Source organism: Sinocyclocheilus anshuiensis, unplaced genomic scaffold (assembly GCF_001515605.1).
Source record: "Sinocyclocheilus anshuiensis isolate Anshui unplaced genomic scaffold, SAMN03320099.WGS_v1.1 scaffold454, whole genome shotgun sequence".
NCBI classification, from domain to species: domain Eukaryota; kingdom Metazoa; phylum Chordata; class Actinopteri; order Cypriniformes; family Cyprinidae; genus Sinocyclocheilus; species Sinocyclocheilus anshuiensis.
Genome location: NW_015548217.1, coordinates 2,184,751 through 2,207,104, shown reverse-complemented (window position 1 = coordinate 2,207,104; position 22,354 = coordinate 2,184,751). Strand labels below are relative to the sequence as shown.

The window sequence follows — 22,354 nt, the reverse complement described above, 5'->3', positions numbered from 1 at the left end:
AGCCAGGACAATTTTTAATATAACTCCGACTGGATTCGTCTGAAAGACGAAAGTCATATACACCTAGGATGCTTCGAGGGTGAGTAAAACAAGCCAATTTTCATTTGTGGGTGAACTAACCCTTTAACTGTAGCTTTTACTGCAGTAAGGCTTTGATTACAGGTAAGAACATTGATGGCTCCTCATTACTATGCTTACTTTTACTGTATTTCTGTTTTAAATCGATAGTATTATGAAAAATAGCAGCCTATACATTTAGAAAATATAGCTACAACATAATGCTAAATCTGAAGAAAACATGCATCAACATGCTAGTCAAAATTTACCACAGTAACTAGTTACTACTGTACACTAAACCGTGGTAAATTCTAGTGTGGTCATCAGCAGTGTTGGGGGTAACTCATTACAAGTAACGCAAGTTACGTAATCAGATTACTTTTTTCAAGTAACTAGTAAAGTAATGCATTACTTTTTTAATTTAGAAGAAAATATCTGAGTTACTTTTTCAAAAAAGTAATGCCAGTTACTTTGTTTTCCCATTTATTGACTGACAAGTCTCCTGTCCCCATATTGGGAGAAATCGGAAGTGCAGAGGAGTTGTGTGCGCTGAGTGAACATGATGTTACTGTAGTTCTAGACTAAATGTGAATGTGCATTAATTCATCCCACTCACAAAAAACAGATTTAGTATTAATCAAAATGAATTAAAACAGTGAAATGCAAACTCAGAATATGACGCAAACCTGAAATAATTAAATGTTAAATAACACAAATGTATCTAATCCCATTTTATTAACCAATGTCTTTGCTGCTGACCTTTGATGATCCAGTTCAACCATACTAATAAGCAAAAATGACTTTAGAGAAACTAACAATTGTGCTTCGTTTTTTTATTGCTGAAGACTGTTTCTTCTCCTGCGTTCTACTGTACAGACGTGAATTTACTTTTGCTTCAGCCTGAGGTTTATTCATTACACTTTTTGGTGAGAAAGGGCTTTTATATTTGCTATAAATAGAACTTCTTATATTAAAAACATTCAAGCCCTGCTCATATTTAAAAAAGTAACACGAAAGTAACGCAAAAGTAATATAACACATTACTTTCCATAAAAAGTAACTAAGTAATGTAATTAGTGACTTTTTTAGGGAGTAACGCAATATTGTAATGCATTACTTTTAAAAGTAACTTTCCCCAACACTGGTCATCAGTAGTTTAAAAGGTCTTTCTTCTTCTTCTTGTCTGTCTTTTTAGGTTGTGTGGTTAATTTAGATGTTTGTTCTTATCCATTCTCCTTTTGTAAGTAGTAAATTATTCCTACAATTCAAATGGGTTGCATACTGTTTTGACGGGAGCAGCTTGCAAATTTTTTACCCGTTTGAAACACGCTGAACAGCCTGTACAAAGATTTGCACGCTACTCATGCAAAATTAAACTGGTCTTCAGTCATTTTGTGCAGATGATTGGTCCTAGTTGCATGTTTCAGATGGGAATATAGCGCTTATCATAAAATCTCTAAACACAATGAATATAATTAATGTATAATTCTACACGTTTCCATTAACCGTGGTATAAATATTGTGGGGTTGTACTTGCTAGTTTCAGTTTCCCCAGTGGAAACTAGACGCCCCTGTACAAGTATATTTTTAGCTTGTTCTGAGTTTGGATTTGGATCAAATAGAAATTCAGTGTGTGTTCATCTCCTTTTCCCTCAAAACATTCATGTGGAATATTTAACAACAAGTATTGATTTTTTTTGCTGTGAGAACATCGATACAGTATCAAGAGGTAAAATACTGCAATACTTTGAAATATTAATGTTTCCCTTCCCCTTTTCATACTATTACAAATCGTAGCTAAATAATTGGGTGAAAGTGTTTTTCAATCGAATGTGAGCGTTTCTCCAGAACCTTCTCGTCGCGTGATCCGGACGTTCCTTCTCCCGATCCTCCGTCTCTGGGCTGCATTTCCAGCACGGTGCGGAAGAGCTTCTCTGACGTCTGCGTGAGGAAGCCGATCTCTGCGTTCGGGTGCAGGCCGTATAGGTACGGGGACTCGGGTGGAAGAGCGCCATCTATGTACTGAAACAGATCCAGAGAGAGGGGATGAGGTGTGCAGCAGTAATGAAGTGGTGCTGCGATCATCATTAGACTGGACTACACATCAAACATGAAGACACATTCATCGAGTCTACTGGGCCTCTCATCTATGATGTGTCTGTGTGACGATTTAAAAGCAGTGCAGATGACAGACCACCGCAGACATTCACACAAACACAAACCAACACGAGCCTTCAATCCTAATGATGAACCCTAATGTATTGTTTTACTGTTAGTGCCAAAATATTGGCCATGCATGACCCAGCATCCCTGATACCTGACAGGATGACAGAAAAGAGGCTTTGTTTATTAGCAGTGTTCTAATCTGGGCTGCTGACACATGCAGGAGATGTGAGAGAGCAACGTGTCAATCACACAGAATGTCATAAAACGCTCAGAAGTGTCATTCAAACTCAGTTATCTTAACAGGCATGTGCATTTGGGATGCAACTTTGAACGGTGTGGCATCACTCTCTTTCCACAGACAATCTTCTATTGCACACATGATTCTAACGTACATTTACTCACCATCCTGTCGCTCCAAACTCGTATGGCTTTTTGGAAAACAAAAGGAGTTATTGTCAAATTATGAAAGCTGAGGATCGCTTGCTACATAAGCAAGTTAAAATATGGCAGGTTTTGAACCCAGGCACCTACGGTACATTATCAGTATATCACAGTATAACCATAGATATGTATAGATTAGGGCTGCACGATAAATCGCATGCGATATTTAATGCGCATCTTGTCAGAAAGCCGGTTCTGTAATCAGCGGTAAATCTCCATCACCTGCGGGCTTTCACATTGAGCAGCATTAACTACACAGAGCCGTTGTTCACTGATGAGCTGCGCAAAACCACGTTCATATTCGCGCGATTTTTTGTGCAGCTCGTCAGTGAACAACGGTATAACAGTAACAGCATAACATATGTGACCCTGGAGCACAAAACCAGTCATAAGTCGCACGGGTATATTTGTAGTAATAGCCAACAATACATTGTATGGGTCAAAATGATCGATTTTTCTTTTATGCCAAAAATCATTAGGATATTAAGTAAAGATCATGTTCTATGAAGATATTTTGTACATTTCCTACCGTAAATATCAAAACGTAATTTTTGATTAGTAATATGCATTGCTAAGAACTTCATTTGGACAACTTTAAAAGTGATTTTCTCAATATTTTGATTTTTTTTTTTTGCACCCTGAGATTCCAGATTTTCAAATAGTTGTATTTCGGCTAAATATTGTCCTATACTAACAAACCATACATCAATGGAATTCAGATGATGTATAAATCTAAATTTCAAAAAATTGTCACTGGTTTTGTGGTCCAGGGTCGCATATACACTTGCCTAGTCCATCTAGTGTCAGGGTTTTACATCATATAATGATCCCCTTCATAAATTCAGTATAAAGGCAGAAGAAAAACAAAGACAACATGTTGTTTCCAAAATAAAATCATTTTATATTGTCACTGTTCTAAAGTCAAAATAAATTATGAAAATATTATGTGATGAATACTTAACTTGACAGCTTTTATTAATTTTTATATATATAATCACTTTGACAGCCCAGAAAAAAATAAATAAAATCATTTTGTTTTGTCTTAAATTTTCATAGAATCCCAAGCTGCTCACAGGCCCCAGTCTGACCCCAGATGTAGTGACCCTTTACTACACTTCCATCAGATCCTAACTATCTGCCCTTATCACTGCGATCATTACTGATATGTCACACTCACGCCCACAGCTTTATGTCCCACAGATCTGGATATACAAGACTGGCCAGGGTTGGTGAAACTCTTTACCTGATGATAGCCGTTGTAATCCGTGTTTCCCGGCAGACGGAAGCCGGGTGCCAGATACAGCTCTCCCTCCATCATCTCCAACTTGATGAACTCCTCCAGATATGTGCGGCACAGCCTGCGGTCCCAGTCGTCGGTGATGTGACCCCCATACATGATCTCACCGAAGAGATAGCGCAGGTCATCATAGGGCACCTAGATGAAGAGATGACAGTTTAAACCTAAACTAGTCTAAACCACTAAACCACAGCACTGAAAGCACTAAGCTGCTCTTCTGAGGTGTTTCACTGCTCCCAAAAGTGTGTTTGAGGTATATGAGACTCATTCATTCTCTAGTGTGTGTTGAGCGTCATGCTCTGCATCCCCTGCGGATGAGTGTTTGAATGGCAACTCTGAGTAATGTGATTAAGCTAATGTGGGTGTGTGACGGCGCGGCGCCGGAGCCAGATGAAGCTGTTCCCAGGTGAGAGGAGGTTAATGCGAGCGCTGTGACCTGCAGAGATAGAGTGTGGGCAAAATGATTGGAGAGCAAAGCCGAAATGCGTCAGAGGAGTAGGAAAGAACAGCAGCTCATTACATATTCAACCCAGTCTCTGTTTGTTGGTGAACCACAGTCACTGGCCTGTTGCAATGAGAGCTTCCAAATGGGTTTTTTTAATTACTAACAAAATGTGTATAATTAAAGTGCACAAAGCGCTGGATTCATATGTTCTGGTTGGGGTTTTTCCAAATGATTTTGTGACATACTAAACAAGATCTAGAATATTTGAGCTTCTGTTTTCAATATAATACATCTAGATGGTGATATATACTCAGTGTTGGTGGTAACGCATATGAGTTACGTAAACAGATTACTTTTTTCAAGTAACTAGTACAATAATGCACTACTTTTATATTTACAACAAAATATCTGAGTTACTTTTTCAAATATGTAATGCTAGTTACTTTGTTTTCCAGTCCCGTGTTGAGAGAAATCACGAGTGAATTGCAGAGGCACTTCCTTCAGCCTGAGGTTTATTAATTTCACTTTTGGTGTGAAAGGGCCTTTACAGTAGCCAAAAATATCGTTTTTAGTTTTTTTTTTTTGTTATTAAAAAACAAATAAGCAAACCCAGCCCAGATGACAAAAAGTAACGCAGAAATAACACAATGCATTACTTTCCATAAAAAAGTAACAAAGTAACTTTTTGATGGAGTATTGCAATATTGTAATGCATTATTTTTAAAAGGAATGTTCCCCAACACTGTTTATACTCCTAAAAAAGACCATACAATCAGTCTATATGACTGCACACTATATTCCAAGCCTTCTGAACCCAGATGGAAATTTAAGTCATAGTTCACTGATGATCCCCTGCTGTTGGAATATAGTGCACAAGTCTATTTGGTGAATTTATTTGTCCATTTTGTATCTTGGCAGTATGAATTACTATTGACTTTCAGTCTATGCAAAACATAAGGCTGGATATGCTTACTCATTTTGAATTTTTGGGTGAACTATCTCTTTAAAGGTTTGAAAACCTCCCAATGACATATTAAGTAATCAAAATGTAACCAACAGCTACATTTGCATACTGAATTATGCCTGTAATTGATGTTTTGTGATTGGTGTTGTCCTAGCATATATTTAAAGCATTTATAGCTGTAGTCATAAGCAGCACTCGAGTGAAACATGACGCTTGCTGAGAATCATGACAATGGCTTTAACGCATCATTACACTGAACCAAACGTATCTAACACTGCTCTGCTGCCTCGCACTGCTATTTCCTTCAGGAAATGGTGATCGAGTCCATAGCTCTTTAGCACTGGGTTTTTGCCATAAAAGCAAGCAGTGATGCTTAATTGCTGGATGCAATGAAGGGCATGAATATTAAATTGGGAGCAGGTTGTTGTGTAGGTGTGGGTGAGTAATTACACACGCTCCAGACCCACATCAGTCTCTTTTAACACAGCGGATGTCAGCAGGCGTTTCACTCTCCCTAGTTCAATAAGTACACTCGCATAAATAAACTCTGCTTCTCTCACCTTGGTGTTGGCCTCCAGATAGTTGTAGAGCACGTTGACGGAGATGGTCAGGTCTCCGGTGTTGAATGGGTAACTCCGGTTCCAGCCCTGAGGGCCGAACTTCCTCCGCTCCGCCACCACCGCGTGGAAGTAACACAGGGCGAAGAGGATGCTTTTGAACTCGTTCTCGCGGGCACACATCTCCAGAGTATCCTGTCAATTAGGACACATTGGTATCAGGCTTCACATTCTGCCAACAAGCTCCGACCGGAGAACAAAGAGAAAGCGTTGAAAGTAAAAACCTTTGCGTTGTTCTTTCATTGTCAGTATTCCCAGTGGACACCAGGCATTAGGACAGACAAAAGAATGACTCCATTCCAATATATTTAGGAGCTGAGATTCCTTTTTAATTGTCACTGCTTGTCAGAGCTTTCATCGCTGGGCTCATTATTTGAAACAACTTCAATCAGTGTGTGTGTGTGTGGGGTTGACGTCCAAATGGCATCTCCACCTCATGGGATTCGTTTGTTTGCACAAGAAACCCAATAATGCCGTTTAACAAATATCCTCTGCTTATGAATATATCTCCAGTAGTGTGAGCTCTTATATGTCGCTGTGCTGGTGCGGCTGACTTTGAAGGACTTTTTAAAGGAGCTTTAATAATAGAACAGGAGGAGTTGAAGCTCTGATCCATTAACATTCTGCACGCGACACCAGCGATCTGTCTACAGAATCTCTATAGCTACGTTTAATGGCTCGTCACAATCAAACCAATCATGAAGAGTTAAAAATCATTTCCATTAGCCCTGAATTTGACAACGCCAACAGGAAGCAATTGACTCTGCTCTTTGCCAGGACAGCTAAAAAGGTCAATATGAAAGTAGCTGTCATTTTCTGGATTACTGCTGCTTACTAGAGTTTGAGAGCTGTTTAGGCCTTTTTCTCTGCCATTGATTTACTTTCGAGGTGCGTACATGACTAGAATACGACTCGTTCGGCGGAGGATCCCTCCTAGAAAGCTACAGTATGAGTGTTGCTACAGCACTGATCTGGCAGATAGTCATCGGCACACTAAATCAGCCTAGAGTGAGCTGGAAAGTCACGCCACGGATCGGGTTCGTCGATAACACATGCAGAATTTTAATTAGCAGAAGCGCCGCAAACAGAGACTCTCTCATAACAAGCAAAACAGGCCCCGCAGATGGCCACTATTGTATTAACCAGATCCAAGATAAACAAAGCAGCACAATTTGGATTTATGCGACTTTACAGAAAACATGACATGGGTTAATAAAATGACACTTTTACCCCTGCATTATTCAAAAATGCAATAGAAATGCAATTCATATACAGTGACTTGAACACACTTTTTCTATAATGGACATTTTGGTATATTTCACATGGCATGAAGTCAGAAATGTCAGAGTGATACAACTGTCCTAATATCAATGCTTATTTATATTTGAGAAAAAACTGAAGAAACATAAAATCAATCAATCAATCAATCAAACCTATGCAGAGCCTCAAGACTGTGTCAAGGTCAATACATGTCTTAAAATATTAGATCATTGGTTTTATGACAGGGCAATATTAGTTCAGGTTGTAAAATGTCATTGTCACCAAAAACAATAATATTTATGAATGAATTGACCATAATATAATAGCTGCCTATAGGACCGTGGAGTAGCTGCATCGTGTGTTATTGGAGCGGTGTGAACGTGTACAGGTCGCTCTACCTGGTTGAAGTTGTCCAGGGCTTTGTGCAGGTTGGCATGCATGCCCATGGGCGGCTCATTGGTGATCTTGATGGAGTTCTCCAGGATGCCCTGTGGGATGATGTGGCCATCGGGCGAGGAGGACGGCTCCGCACTGATGAACACCCTGAAGTTCAGGTGGCTTCCCTCTGCATGCTGCTCCAGCTTCTTCTCCAGCATTCCCAGCCATTTAGCCACCAAGTGGATATTCTAGTTTAGAAAACAGCCAACCAGAAGTCGCAATTTAAACAACAAGCAATTCCCTGAAGCATTATCGTGCTGTATGCTGTTATTTGTCAGTACGGCTTTTGTAAATGGGATGTAAAAATCCTTTTTCTATACATGTAAAGTATCATGTCTTGCATGTCTTTAGTACTGTCTCAAGCTCTAAATTACAATGTTTTGCATTTTGTTAAAAATCTAATGCATAAAACAGAAACTGGTTACAAAAACAACTGCGCCATGAAAATAACAATGACTGATAATGCAGGCGCACAAACGATTACCTCCTTAATGCTGTTATCTGCAGAATATATCATTGTGCTGAATGAACTGTCACAGTGTTAAAATCACTATAACAGCGCTATTGATTCACAGAAAGATTTAAATGCAAGAACATAAACCTCTAAATGATATAAATATTGCAATTGGCTGGCAATGACTTGAAAGTACCAAGGGTGAGCTGAAAGCCTCCACAAAACAAAGTGCCGCTTTAACTTTTAGCTTGTCAACACAAATTAAGGCTTTCTTTTTCCAGAGCACAGACAGACTTAATGTGTCTCTGAGACGAAACAGCAGCTAAAAGCTTCAGAGCCATCTGCAGTTTTTACTATCCCAGGTGAGATTTCTGTCGTTGGCTGTGTCTGAAACTGAAAAATGCAGGCGATTTCTCAGGCACATTCAATGTGTACAATACGAAGATGCCTTCATGTTTTGTGGTTTCTTTAGGAGATGATTTGATTCTCACTGAAAACAATGACATTCTGACATTCATTTGAATTCACTCCAATTATGAAGTCTATCCTATAATTTGTACGGAAAAAATATAATTAAATTAGAAAAATGCACAACTGATGTGACTGTACTTCACAGTGAGTCATAATTTCATTATTTCAACGGATTTGTTCCCTCATACAGCATGTCTATTGTAACTGGTCTTCCTGCTGAATCTGCCCGTAAACCCTGATAACGGCTGGCTGAATGCGGCATATTCCTTCTAGAAAAGCCATTAAAGTTAAACACTATCCTGGCAGCCGCTTTTCAAGTAATAGTCGTCCCTGAGCGAATTCACCTTGCTCTCCAGGTCTCTACTCATTGTGTATCTAAAAGGGTACATTTCTAGCGGGAGGGGGACTCGGGTCACTGTAAGCCACTTGATTCCCAGGACTGAGGATTTTCTGCTCTAGTATTAGCGATTGATTGCCTCTCTACAGTGAGTGGATTTCTGCATTTCTGCTGGCCGGGACCCCATGTGCTGCAATATAATTAACCTTCACTGGAGGGGAACTTTCCATTGACCTGCAGTCTCCCAGCCCGAGTCTGAATTCATAATTGGACTGCAACAGGAGATGAGACGACAGATGAAGATTGTGGGAAGGCCGTACGGAGATGGGAATCTATCGAATTAGACAATTAAATAGCGCGTTTCTGATCAGCACAGCGTGCGGCAGATCAGCCGGAGGATTTCAAGTAAAGATGTTCACATTCTGCTGCCGTTTCATCCCCGTCGATAAGTCATTGTGATTCTGCGCAGGAGCCTCATTCCTGTGCGTTCAATGATGCAGCACGTTTATCTAGATGAGAGACGTCCGTATCGCAAACATCTGAATTCAGACCATCGCCCTCCTTGTTTTCTTGACATATTGATCACGATTGTGTTTTTTTAATCAAACCGTGTCCATATGGCCAATTTGTACATTTGGGTGGCTGTTGGACGGCGTCCAGACTAATGTGTAATGAGCAGCAGTGGCCGAGTGGACGCTGTCTTCACAGTGACATTGGGATGAAATGGCGGCGCTCTAATGGACTCATTAGTGGAGTGCGGCTGTTTGCCTCCGTGGGACGCCAGCAGCGGCTTGAGTGTGGGGCATTTCTCTCTCCCAGCACAGCACAACAGGTCATTAATCAGCCGGGAGGCACACGCTGGCCAGACATTTGCTTTGCCAGTTAAGTGCTAATGCACAAGCAGCATTCTTCATCTGAGACACGCTACCGTCATACCGCACTGGTTTACACATTTAGGGGGAAAGTACACGACGATTCACTAAAGAATGATGCACATCAGGAAACTGCTGAATGCAATGTGAACAGTGTCAGGTTGAAGGATGCAGCAGGTTATCACAATCTGGTGTACTTTACTGTAACTGTACATCATCACTCCACCACTGCCATACAGGCCAGTGTTAAAATGTTCAATATTCTGAATAGTTTTTATGTCTGCAATTTGCTTTTTCATATTCATTTTAAAGATTTAGAATCAGAATCATTTTAGAATCAGAATCAGAATTAGACATATTACCATCTATGCTTACACACACACAAGGAAACTGTCTTGAGCTTCCAGTGCACAGAATTAGACTATAGACTTTGACTTAGAATGACAACAATTAAGACAAATGTAGTAAGATAAATAAATGAATGAATAATTCATGAGATTTCCTGCCCATTCAGTCCTGCTAGATAATAATAAACGAACTTGGCTTGCTGTCCTCGAAGGAGGCTCGAACCCAATGCTCGGCTCAAGAGTTAGAACCCCTCCTATTTTTTTTTTACGTATGTGATGGAGAAATGAAGGAAATAGAGGGATTCTGGAAGAATTGTTGCTGGAACAGTGCAATGACTGCTGCTTATATACGCTCGTAGCGATAATTGACAGGACTGAATGATTAGGCTCCACCCGAGTCTATGTTTGGAATTTCATATAAATAACAGAAAGGAAATGGACATTATATGTATAGATATATTGCTATATACAATTATACAAGGGAATGTAAATAAAAGTTGTTACTCTAAATAAGTATAAATAATATGAAATATAAATAGTGTTGGGTATTGCACGTTTTTATTGGACAGTGGGGGGCATTTTTTTATTTTAGATTTTTTTTTTTTCAAGTAATGACAATGTTTTTAGTTTTCTGAACTGGCTCCAGACCTGTGGGTCTGGTTATGATGATCTTCATGTGTTTTAGTAATGACCTGAGGAAGAACTGTGTGATTTGAGGTGGTTTTACTGCAGTTTGTTGTGTGTTTTACCTGTAAAATGACCCAGTGCCCCTCTTTCGCAGCCAGATCCAGAGCCTGTTCTGCAACCACCTCCTGCCCCTGGCCCAGCGAAACGTTGTGGAAATTTCTGTTGTCGAACGTATATCCCAGTTTTCTTCCTGAAGGATGTTATTCAAGGACAAAACAGACAGTCAGATCTGAAGTCATGCGAGGTGTTCTGTGTGCGGTCAGTAATTGCCTGGTGTGTGATCTGATTAATCGTATCTAATCTGATCCCTCACACTCAGTCATTCATGGACAAACAGAGCAAGACTATCAATAAACCTTCAAATTGGCCTTTGAGGAAAAGTCTGGACACAGTAATTAGCCTGCTTACACCGACAGACTCTCTCGAACACATTAAGTTTAGTTTAAGACAGCAAATACACAAAATGTATTGGTCTGGATTGTAGGTATCTGCTGATCTTAACAGGCTCATTTTGAAAATGCCAAAATGACACCTTAGCTTTAAAATCACAGGCGATTACTGCAGCATTTTGGGGAAATGATGTAAATGGTCTTCATTTGGAGATCACATGCATCTGTACCGTGTTTCTCCACATCCTTCAGCGGGTCGACTCCAGGGGACAGGATGAAGAACATGGGTGTGGCGGCTCCAGACTCCTCATATGACACGGCAAAGTCCAGCGAGCGCCCCATTACATACTTGCTGCCCAGCTTCTCCTCTACGAAATCTCTGAAGGGTGAAAGAATCGTATTTGGCTTTTTCAAACTGAAGAACTCATTATGATCATACTGTAATAATGATGCACTTCCGAATCATAATAAAGAGCACAAATTCAGCACATCTGTGGAAACTGATTGTTTTAGACACCAGCCTGTGCTGTCTTATTATATAAACACTGCCTGTGTCTCCCTAAAGGTCAAGCATCATGGACTGTAGAAACACAGAACTACTAAATCTATAAAGCAGGAATGAGCGAATATAAAGCTAATGTAGAAAAAAAAATACTATCCATTGACTAGGCTGACTAAGATTCTGGGACAGATTCAATTGAGATCTGATTCATGAAAAAATTACTCTTATTGATTTGAATCAGTCTGACTAAATGAACTGAATTCATCAGAGCTTCATCGAATCACCATCTGACTCACTACTTATTGAGCCGCACCTCTAAATGAGTCTTTACTCAAGGTGTAGATTCACACTTTTTTTTTGTAACAATTTTTTCAGTTAATTAAGTAAATGTTTTGTAGGAATGCAGCTGAGCAAAAACACAGATTCACACACTCCTGGGAAAACATGTCTGCAAACACTGAGGTATGATGCTGAAGGACGGATTGACATGTGACCTGACGGCGTAGGTCATTCTGTCGGGCCGTAGCGCTCTCATCATGCACAGCCTCTGCAGTGACGTCTTGTTCTTCCACTCCTGAGGGAACTTCTCTTTCTCCGGACACTCGGACTCTGAAAACTTCTTCCAGCGTTTAGCCGATCCTTCAATGTCACGGTCCAGGTTATGAAACTCCTCCATCGTACTGAGAGCCTGAAACAACATCACCATAAAATAAGCACATTTTCTATTAAATAAATCCTTAACGAGATAAAATACTGATTACAGATACCACACAAAACCAGCGGAAGTGAAAAAGGTTCAAAAGGCACTTGATGCACAATATGTCTATGGACTTCAGATTATGTGAAATAGTCCTGCGGTGTCCAAATATGTCAAGTCGTCTCAGAATTAATATGAAGCCATACAAGCTGCATGCATAATAATTATAAAATACTTAGCAAAAAGCTGGAGTTTAGCATGTCACACTGCAGGACTTTCCGAATATATATCTGATGTCTCAGCTAAGCGTTTCATCAATAAGATGATGACAGACATGTAAGCCTTGGACAGAATAAAGAGCTCAGATACAACATTGTCAAAGCGCTAATCAAATCGAACTACAAAGTAAAGTGTCTTTATGGCACAAACGGCTGAGTAAACATGAACGTGTTTCTTCATAACGCAGGCTTTCAGAAGCGCTTAGGCAGCAGAACAGAGGATTTCCTATTGCGCACTTATATTTATCTCCTCTCAGAAGAACAACGCTGTGACATACGCCATTCTTTCATACGGAGTCTCGGCTCGACCCGAAGGTGCCGAAAGTGGCGGGAGAATGATGATGACTCATAATCCCAGGAAGCCTTGCTTATGGGAAACACTATATCTTAATGGCAGATTTGAGCACATTACGGACTCATGGACTCTTAAATGAGATCAGATTTACATTCCCATCGCTGACGATGTGCTGGAGAACAGCAGGAAACCTTCTGAAGGTTCGCACTGAAGGTGAAGTTAGTCGTTTAGAAAGCAGTAAAAGTTTTCAAGACAGAATAGAAGAGACAGGAATTGCTAGATGTACAGTAGTGCACTTAAACAATAAACTAAGTGATGGTTTCTGTATAATTACTATTTATTCCTAATAGCATCTACGATGAAGAAATATACAAATTCTAATATTATAGGAACAGTTCAACCCCAAAAGACAACAACAACAATATATAGGGTCACACTTTAGTTAGGAGACCAGTTCTCACTATTAACTATTAAGGCTTTTGCCTTAATAAACTCATCATTTGCTGCTTATTAATAGTTAGTAATGTAGTTGTTAAGTTTAGGTATAGTTTAGGTATAGCGTAGGATTTAAGGCCCGTTCACACCAAGCATGATAACTATAAAGATAACGATAAAGAAATAGTTCTAAAAATCATTCTCAATATTAAAGAATAGCATAGTTCACACCACAACTATAATGATAACAATACAGAGGAACGATATCGTTGTGATCACTTTCAAAACGATTTTTTTCCAGCTGATGAACGATAAAACACTGACAGCCAGTCAGAATCCATCCTGCTGTAACGAGCTCAAGAATTTAAAGCGGCAGACGCATGTGCACTTAGAATAAGCAGACGATATCGTTCGCTGGTGTGGACGCTAATATCGTTATCTTTATAGTTATCGTTCTTGGTGTGAACGGGGCTTCAAGGATCTAAAATATGGTCATGCAGAATAAGGCATTAATGTGCTTTATAATGAGCTAATAAACAGACAATATGCTAGTAATATGCATGCTAATAAGCAACTAGTTAATAGTGAGAATTGGTCCCTAAACTAAAGTGTTATCATATATTAAAGGTGGGGTACGTATTTTTTCAAAAACTGAGTCAGGCCGAGTACCAAAACAAACTTGTAGCCAATCAGCAGTAAGGGGCGTGTCTACTCATGATGCGGAGGAGAGAGCGCTCAGTGCACAGGAGGAGGGACATTAGCCGAGCCGAGCGACGACAGAAAGATAGAGATGGCGGATAAAAAACATAAGAGGAAAACGTCTGCGGAACAAAAGAAGGCTTACGATAAGGCAAGAAGTAGGACCCATGTAAATATCGGATCAGCCTTCCAGTGCTGGAGAGAACTCAAGGAGCGTAAGGCCTGCGATCGGACGCCGAGGTTGCTTTGTTTCTTCTCGATAGGTGAGTAAGACCGTGTCTACACCAGACGCGACAGTTGTCTACGCGACTAAAGTCTACTCTACACTGGACTCGACAAAGCGACCACTGAAAATCATTTGAAATTTGTGTCAATATGTCATAAATAGAACACAGCAGCAGCAGTTTTCTGTCGGGGAAGTGTACACAGCATCACTGATTATAATGAGCTCTATAGTATTTTGTCGCGCCGCGCCACTCGTGTCTGGTGTAGACACGGTGTAACATTGGTTTTGCTTTGTTTCACAGAACTAATCGTTGCCTGGGTTGCGTACATATGTGTGGGGCGGAGCTATCAAAATAGGGCGAGACCCTTTTGGGGAAGGGGCGTGTTTGTTTTGGTGATTTGAAATGTCAACATTGGCTACCAGAAATCACTTACCCCACCTTTAATAATAACAACAACAACAATAATGCCAATTTATTATTATTATTAACAATAATAGCTGTTGTTGTTATTAGTAGTAGTAGTAGTATTAAAGCTAATATTTACTGTATATAGTTGAAGTATAAGAAATTAATAGTTTACCCAAAAATGAAAAATTTGAAAACACAAAGATCTCATGTGGAATGTCCGAGCTTCTGATTTCATACCATGAATGTGGATCATGATTTATTCAGCAAAATCAAAAGCAGCAACAAAAAAAAGCATCTTGACGATAACTTCAGCTAACAGCTTTCCTGACATTAAAGCTCATCTCGCTTTTGAGCAGATTTGGTGAATGTGTTTGAGCGGCCAAATGAACCTATATTAAGATATGATGAGGACAGAGAGTTTGTTCAGCGATATGATGCTTCTGCTCCCTGCGGCCACATTTTCATCCTTTCGTACAAATGAATAATAGAGAGACGTGAGCAAAGCAAATCAAAAATCAACACAGACACTGACGTCCTTCACTAAAACCGTTACACTGAGTAACTCACTTTAATTCCTCCCCAGGAGTGGTTGGACAGGAAGTCGACGGGTGACATCAAGCCCGGCTGCACCGGGTAGCGCAGCAGGAAGTCCAGCTCGCGGAGATTGATCTCTTTATTCATGAGCAGGACCTAAAGCGGAGATAAATGCGTGTTTAAGAGAAGCCGGAGGAGCCGTGGCATATGTTGCGGAAGCGGAGGCTCACCTGGAAGGCCAGCTGGGCGGTGTAGGTGAGTTTGTCACACTCGAAGAGGCCGCGGGTGGTGTACTGGAACACCAACGACGTGATGCTGTCGATCAGATTTAAGACCCGTTGTTTCACGGTCTCGTCTGGGTCGGCGTTTAGTACACCATTTTGAAACACAACGTTGAAGGCCTGGACGTGAGGAGCACACAAACGCACGCATTACAGGACAGAGAAAGAACTTGATTTAATACTCTTCTGCTTTTCTCTCATTCTCTAATGAAACACTTTTGTAACTAGTTCTGGGGAAGATCAAGATTCCTCTTCATAAATTTGTACACAAAGGAAAAGGCAATTATTTTTTGATAGCTGTAAATTGTATCTTGTCAGCATGATGACTGAAAACACAAGAAAACCAGCGTACAAATTAACTATACATTCATAATCTATTCTCCATTTATGTCTGCAAAGCTCTTCTTATGAATATTAAAATAAAGTGTTTCCTAAAGAATTCTGTGCTGCAGTTAGAGGGGAAAAATAAAATAAAAATACAAGTTTATCCTTCTGGGTTTAAGTCTGACAATAGTATTGATAACTTGCATCTCAATATGTGAGTCACATATATAGATACTTTGTGACTATTTTGGAATGATTCATTAAATGAACAGATGCTGGAAGCAGCGTGTTTGCTTTTGCTTGCAACCAGTGATGACGTGTTGCCTATGTATTATCTTTGTATTATTTCATGGTACACAGTCTAAATCTCATCACATTCAGTTTGGATCAAACGATAGCGCAATATAAAACATAATAAAGTATAATAAATGTAGCCATAGTGATCCCTGTGTTATTAGCTAGTGCAGTAATACACTGAGCGTCTGTAGAACATTATATTAACTGCTGTAGTTCATGACGGCTAAATAGTTGTGTTAGCATGGGACAAACACAGCTCCATAAAAGCAGGAGAGAAACACAATAACTAAATCCTGGAGCACTGGGAAATAAACAACAGGTTTTTAAGAGCTTGTGCAGGTCAGGTTGGCGCTACCTTCAGAGAGAACTGGTACATGGGATGGATTTTATTGAGGTCGTTCATGATGAAGTATAGGAGCGAACCGCGGGCCGCCGCCAGACGGTAGTGTTCCCGCGCGTCATTGATCTCAGCCTCCGTTACCTTAGCCTCTTTCACCTGGAGCGCAGCAAAACAAGATCAGGATCATTATTAATTTGTTAATATGTGTGTTAGTATGTATGTTAATATGCTGCTGAATTTCATCACTTTCATGACTAATAACTCAAATAAATATCAACAAATGTGACCCTGGAGCACAAAAGTCTTAAGTCGCTGGGGTATATTTGTATAAAATAAAAATACAAGTTTATCCTTCTGGGTTTAAGTCTGACAATAGTATTGATAACTTGCATCTCAATATGTGAGTCACATATATAGATACTTTGTGACTATTTTGGAATGATTCATTAAATGAACAGATGCTGGAAGCAGCGTGTTTGCTTTTGCTTGCAACCAGTGATGACGTGTTGCCTATGTATTATCTTTGTATTATTTCATGGTACACAGTCTAAATCTCATCACATTCAGTTTGGATCAAACGATAGCGCAATATAAAACATAATAAAGTATAATAAATGTAGCCATAGTGATCCCTGTGTTATTAGCTAGTGCAGTAATACACTGAGCGTCTGTAGAACATTATATTAACTGCTGTAGTTCATGACGGCTAAATAGTTGTGTTAGCATGGGACAAACACAGCTCCATAAAAGCAGGAGAGAAACACAATAACTAAATCCTGGAGCACTGGGAAATAAACAACAGGTTTTTAAGAGCTTGTGCAGGTCAGGTTGGCGCTACCTTCAGAGAGAACTGGTACATGGGATGGATTTTATTGAGGTCGTTCATGATGAAGTATAGGAGCGAACCGCGGGCCGCCGCCAGACGGTAGTGTTCCCGCGCGTCATTGATCTCAGCCTCCGTTACCTTAGCCTCTTTCACCTGGAGCGCAGCAAAACAAGATCAGGATCATTATTAATTTGTTAATATGTGTGTTAGTATGTATGTTAATATGCTGCTGAATTTCATCACTTTCATGACTAATAACTCAAATAAATATCAACAAATGTGACCCTGGAGCACAAAAGTCTTAAGTCGCTGGGGTATATTTGTAGCAATAGCCAAAAAAACATTGTATGGGTCAAAATTATCGATTTTTCTTTTATGCCAAAAATCATTAGGATATTAAGTAAAGATCATGTTCCATGAAGATATTTTGTACATTTCCTACCGTAAATATATCAAAACTTAATTTTTGATTAGTAATATGCATTGCTAAGAACTTCATTTGGACAACTTTAAAGATGATTTTCTCAATATTTAGATTTTTTTGCACCCTCAGATTCCAGATTTTCAAATAGTTGTATCTCGGCCAAATATTGTCCTGTCCTAATAAACCATACATCAATGGAAAGTTTATTTATATCGTTTTGTGGTTAAAATATTATTTTATTTTATTTTTTGAATATATAATTACATAAGTGTATAGACTTATGTGTCCATCTTGCCTTTTTGGTTATGTGTGTTGTTTTTAGTGTTATTGTAAGAATATAACTTACATTTTGTTGTAATATTCTTATTTCATGTTGCTAATGAGATTGTATTGACTAAAACTACATTCATGAGTGGATTTTAATGTCAGATTTAACCATAATTTAATTAATTATATTTTTATATATTTCAATTTTATATTTTTATAAATATTATTATTATTATATAATTTTTATATAAATGGTAACTTTTATTTTAATTTTAATCAAATATATTTTATGGAAACTGTTGTGCTACTATCAAACTGTACATAATATGTATATTTATTATACAGTATCTAAAACTGCAAAAAAAAACAAAAAATTGAAATTATGACAGTAAAAGACTGAAAAAATGCTCTGGTAGAAAAATGTTAATTTGTTAACTATAAGTTCCTGATGCTATATGGTGAAAATGGTGTTTGTCTGCATATTCTAATGGTAAAAAGTGATTTTAGTCATTTGTTTAATCGAAAGTTAATGAAATATATACTGATTTGCAGATCTGTAAAACTTAAAATATACTGTATTTTTATAGCAAAATTCATTTATTTACTGTAAATCACTCATGGGAAGATGTTACTGTAGCTGAAAACCCAAGAACACACCTTGACTTCAATCTCGGCCGCCGTTCGTTTGGTTATCTCCAGGTTCTCCACCAACTCAATGTCTCCCAGGAAGTTTCCGGACGCGGAGGAGAGCCGTGAGAGCAGGTTGTCCTCCAGAGTTTTCAATGTGATTTTGAAGCCGTTCTGTTGCTTTGTGAGGTTCGACTACAAAGTAAAAGACACAGAAAGACGTGTGTGGAAGGATGTGCGAAGATTCGTGAAAACAAGAGCCAAGGGGCAAAGTCATGGACATGAGAGAGCATCTGAACAGCTGCAGAGATCAATGTATGCAGGATAATTGAAGCTAGTCTTTGCGCGGATTAACGGACATCAAAAACCACATCCGCCAGCGTGTGATGGGATTGTCAATGCTGATGGATCCATTTCCCACGTTTGGATAGAGAAACAAACACACACACACATACACTCTCTCGCTGATGATCTCAAATCAGAGAGCCGTCATCGCCGGCGAGAGTATTGAACCGTCAAGACAAAACTCATTCCTGAAGAGGTCAATCTGCAAAAAAACTCAAGTATAATAACGTCGCTCCGTCAGTGACCACCAGAGCCTCTGTGAGACTTTTACAAACAACAGCTCTGGAGAAAAACAGCTGGGTTCAGAGACACGACCTCTCATCAGAGAGGAGGAAAACAGGTATGTTCAACTATCCCATCCTAATGAGTCACTCATTAATGATTACATTTCCACTGGCATCTTGTGCGTCCAATTAACCCAGACCTGCAAAACAAACAATTAACTAGCAGCCCCACGCTTATTGTGAAGGAACTCGGTACGCTTACAATCTCAGCCGAGTAATTATGCAACCCAAAGTGACGTTGGTCAGATGATTTCAGAGCAGAGTAGTCCTGCTCATTAGACGAGACTGATGCGGCTCTCCACCGATCACAGTGACATTTACTTCATCTAATGGCCTTGGCGGATGTGCAGATCTCACGAAGTAATAAGATAAAAAAACTGCTCAAGTTTGCTCAGCGCAATTATGTTGGTACTGCCTGATGTAAAACAAGCCAGGGATTAAAAACAAACCCTCTAAAAAACATCTAAATAAGAAAGCGCATCCCCGCGGTGCGGTTGCATAAAATCTAATTATAAATCCAGCAAACACTGACCAGAGTATAACGATCAGCGAGGAAACTCTGCTGAGGTGCTGAGGGATTGTCACGCTTTTCTTGCAACTTTTAATATTAATTAAGATGATAAGAGAGTTCAGTAGCGTTTCCCCATCTTTAGGATCTCAGCTATGATACACTAATTAATCAAGCTTCATTAAGTAACATTTCAATTTTACGGAATGCACATCTCAAAATAACCGCATTCACTTCCTGTCAGTTATTCAAAAACACTTCTTCAGTTTGTTGTAATTTGTTCTCAAATGAAAGCTTCAGCATCTGTCAGACATTTCAGGAAGAGGAAATGGAGTAAAACGAGAAAAAAAAAGTTGATAGGCTGAAAAAAAAAACTTAATGGGGAAGTTCTTAATGTGGCACAATTGCATGACCATTCCAGCTAATTACTTACAGTAATGTTGTTAATGTACTAATATACATGTGCGTATGTGTTGGTCATTAAAAAAAAAATGCTCAGGGAAAGTGTGCTAATTATATGCATGAAAGTGCAAAAAGTAAAGCACCAATTACCCTTTGTAAGCAAAGGTGAGAAGACTGGAGCCTCAAATATGCGTGCAGAACCGCTATGATTGACCGTTCTGTCCGTCAGCGCATGCTGACTAATTATCTTTGAGTTCAGCCAATTTAGACCTCAGAAATTGATGAATCCAATTAAGCTCCAGAACACCTGTCAAATACCATCTACTTAACCCGTCCCGCAATTAAGCGTGGAGAGAGTGATCTGATATGGCTGTGATGTTCCTCAGAGAGCATCTGACTGAGAGGAGACCAACGTACCTTCAGCTCCTCCAGGTCGGGTCTCTCCATGCTGACCACGGCTGCCAGCAGCTGGTCCTCCAGCCCGTCCCGTGTCACCGTGAAGTTGACCAGCGTACACTGAGCCTGGAGCTCCGGCTGGTAGTGAGGGTTTGCCAGCTTGGTGTGAAGGATCAGACGGAAACTGGGGTTGTACTCGCATTCCTTATCGCCAATCTTTATGTAGCTGTAGCGGATTAGAAACCAGAATCCTCTCATTATTTTATGACACTTTATCTATTTGCGTCTGTAGATTTCAATTCCAATCTGTATCTTTAGAATTTTTTTCTCTTACATACAGCAAACTTTAGTTTTACATGGTGTTTGAACTGAAATGTGTGTTGGCAGTGTGTGTACACATCAACCCTATAATGATAAAAATCCAGCCAGTACTTTTTTTTTTAAATCCCCAATAATAATGATCACTTTCTCAGATCAGACTGTTCTGAGATTCTTGGCAGAGTGACATAGTTCTGCTCAGGCCCCTCCCACGATTGTTGATTGACAAGGCCGTCTTGCCTTAGACCCGCCCTGAGTGAGCTGTACACAGTCCACCATTGTTTCGACACTGGAGCAGGGACGTAGACAAGAATGGCTCCTAAGTGATTGAGGTGTTTTGTTGTTGGATGTAATAATGAACATAGCAGTCGTCATTTACTCCCGACATCTGAGCCGCTGAAGACGCAGTGGATTACGTTTGTTTTTGAAGGGATTGCACCCCCTGATCTACCTATGTTCGTGCGAATCATTTGTGATCCAGTTTCACCTACAGATGAAGTGAGTATACCTTTTTTTCTTTATAATGTGTTAGTTAACAAATTCCGCGGCTAAAGTTTACAGTCTCATGAGAACAGTTCCCCTTCAGGAACTCGAGCTGCGTCGAAGTCGCTTTGGGAACGCCCTTGCATGACCACGTTCTGAAGCAGGTGTCAAATCAGTCCAATGGAGTAGCGAGACGTCACGAGCGGGGTGACGTAAGCACCAGAAAGTATAAAAGCGCATCCGGTATGTGTATGTGTCTGTCTATTTACTGTTGTCTGTCCGCACAAGCATATATAAAAACAATCATGAAAAAGTCTATGGCGAGCGAACGGCATTACAAACGCTGTGTTCCTCCCTGCCCACGATATCTGGCGGCGGGGGATACACACGATTTTGTGTTTCGTTTGTTTGGAAGCGGAGCATGCACGGTCAGCTGTCGAGGAGCTGATTGTCATCACTGCGAGTTACTCTCGCTGCGTATGCTCCGCTCTCGCCTGGCTGTGTTTGATGAGAGCGGCCAGGCTCGCGATCCCGCTGGCAGCGGTCCCGCTGTTGCCGAGGCACGGCGTAGACTGTTGTCGTGGGGATCGCGGGTGGATTTAGCGGAGGGATCCGAGACGGGCTCGTCCTTTTCTCGGTCCTCACCCGCTAGATCCGCGGCTCTCTCGCTCAGTGTTCGGAAGCCCGCGCTGCGGTTTCTTCCCACCCCCCCAGAGAGAGAGAGCAAGACGCTTCATCTATATTCCTCCGAGAAGGTGGATGTGATGAGTGTCGAGACAGAGGAGACTGTGGACTCGCCACCACAGTCCCTCGCGTATGAGGTGTGATTCGTGATTATGGGGTGTGTTTCGCGCCAAAATAAAATATAGTTTGGCCAGCCTAGAAACAGGACGCTCGTCCTAAAAATAATTAGAC

At 40.1% G+C, this 22,354-nt stretch overlaps 1 protein-coding gene across 1 annotated transcript in view; it reads right to left on the bottom strand.

Moving 5' to 3' along the window:
* Nucleotides 1-22,354, bottom strand: part of dnah9 (dynein, axonemal, heavy chain 9) — a 101,452-nt gene that overhangs the window by 7,464 nt on the left and 71,634 nt on the right. Inside the window, exons 51-62 of the mRNA XM_016440776.1 lie at nucleotides 20,660-20,864; nucleotides 18,734-18,898; nucleotides 17,398-17,538; nucleotides 15,548-15,718; nucleotides 15,351-15,473; nucleotides 12,239-12,432; nucleotides 11,473-11,621; nucleotides 10,916-11,043; nucleotides 7,646-7,873; nucleotides 5,931-6,122; nucleotides 3,908-4,099; nucleotides 1,909-2,079 (exon numbers count right to left, since the gene is read on the bottom strand). Coding sequence (XP_016296262.1) covers nucleotides 1,909-2,079; nucleotides 3,908-4,099; nucleotides 5,931-6,122; nucleotides 7,646-7,873; nucleotides 10,916-11,043; nucleotides 11,473-11,621; nucleotides 12,239-12,432; nucleotides 15,351-15,473; nucleotides 15,548-15,718; nucleotides 17,398-17,538; nucleotides 18,734-18,898; nucleotides 20,660-20,864 — 2,059 coding nt within the window. The remainder of the gene's footprint in view (nucleotides 1-1,908; nucleotides 2,080-3,907; nucleotides 4,100-5,930; nucleotides 6,123-7,645; nucleotides 7,874-10,915; nucleotides 11,044-11,472; nucleotides 11,622-12,238; nucleotides 12,433-15,350; nucleotides 15,474-15,547; nucleotides 15,719-17,397; nucleotides 17,539-18,733; nucleotides 18,899-20,659; nucleotides 20,865-22,354) is intronic.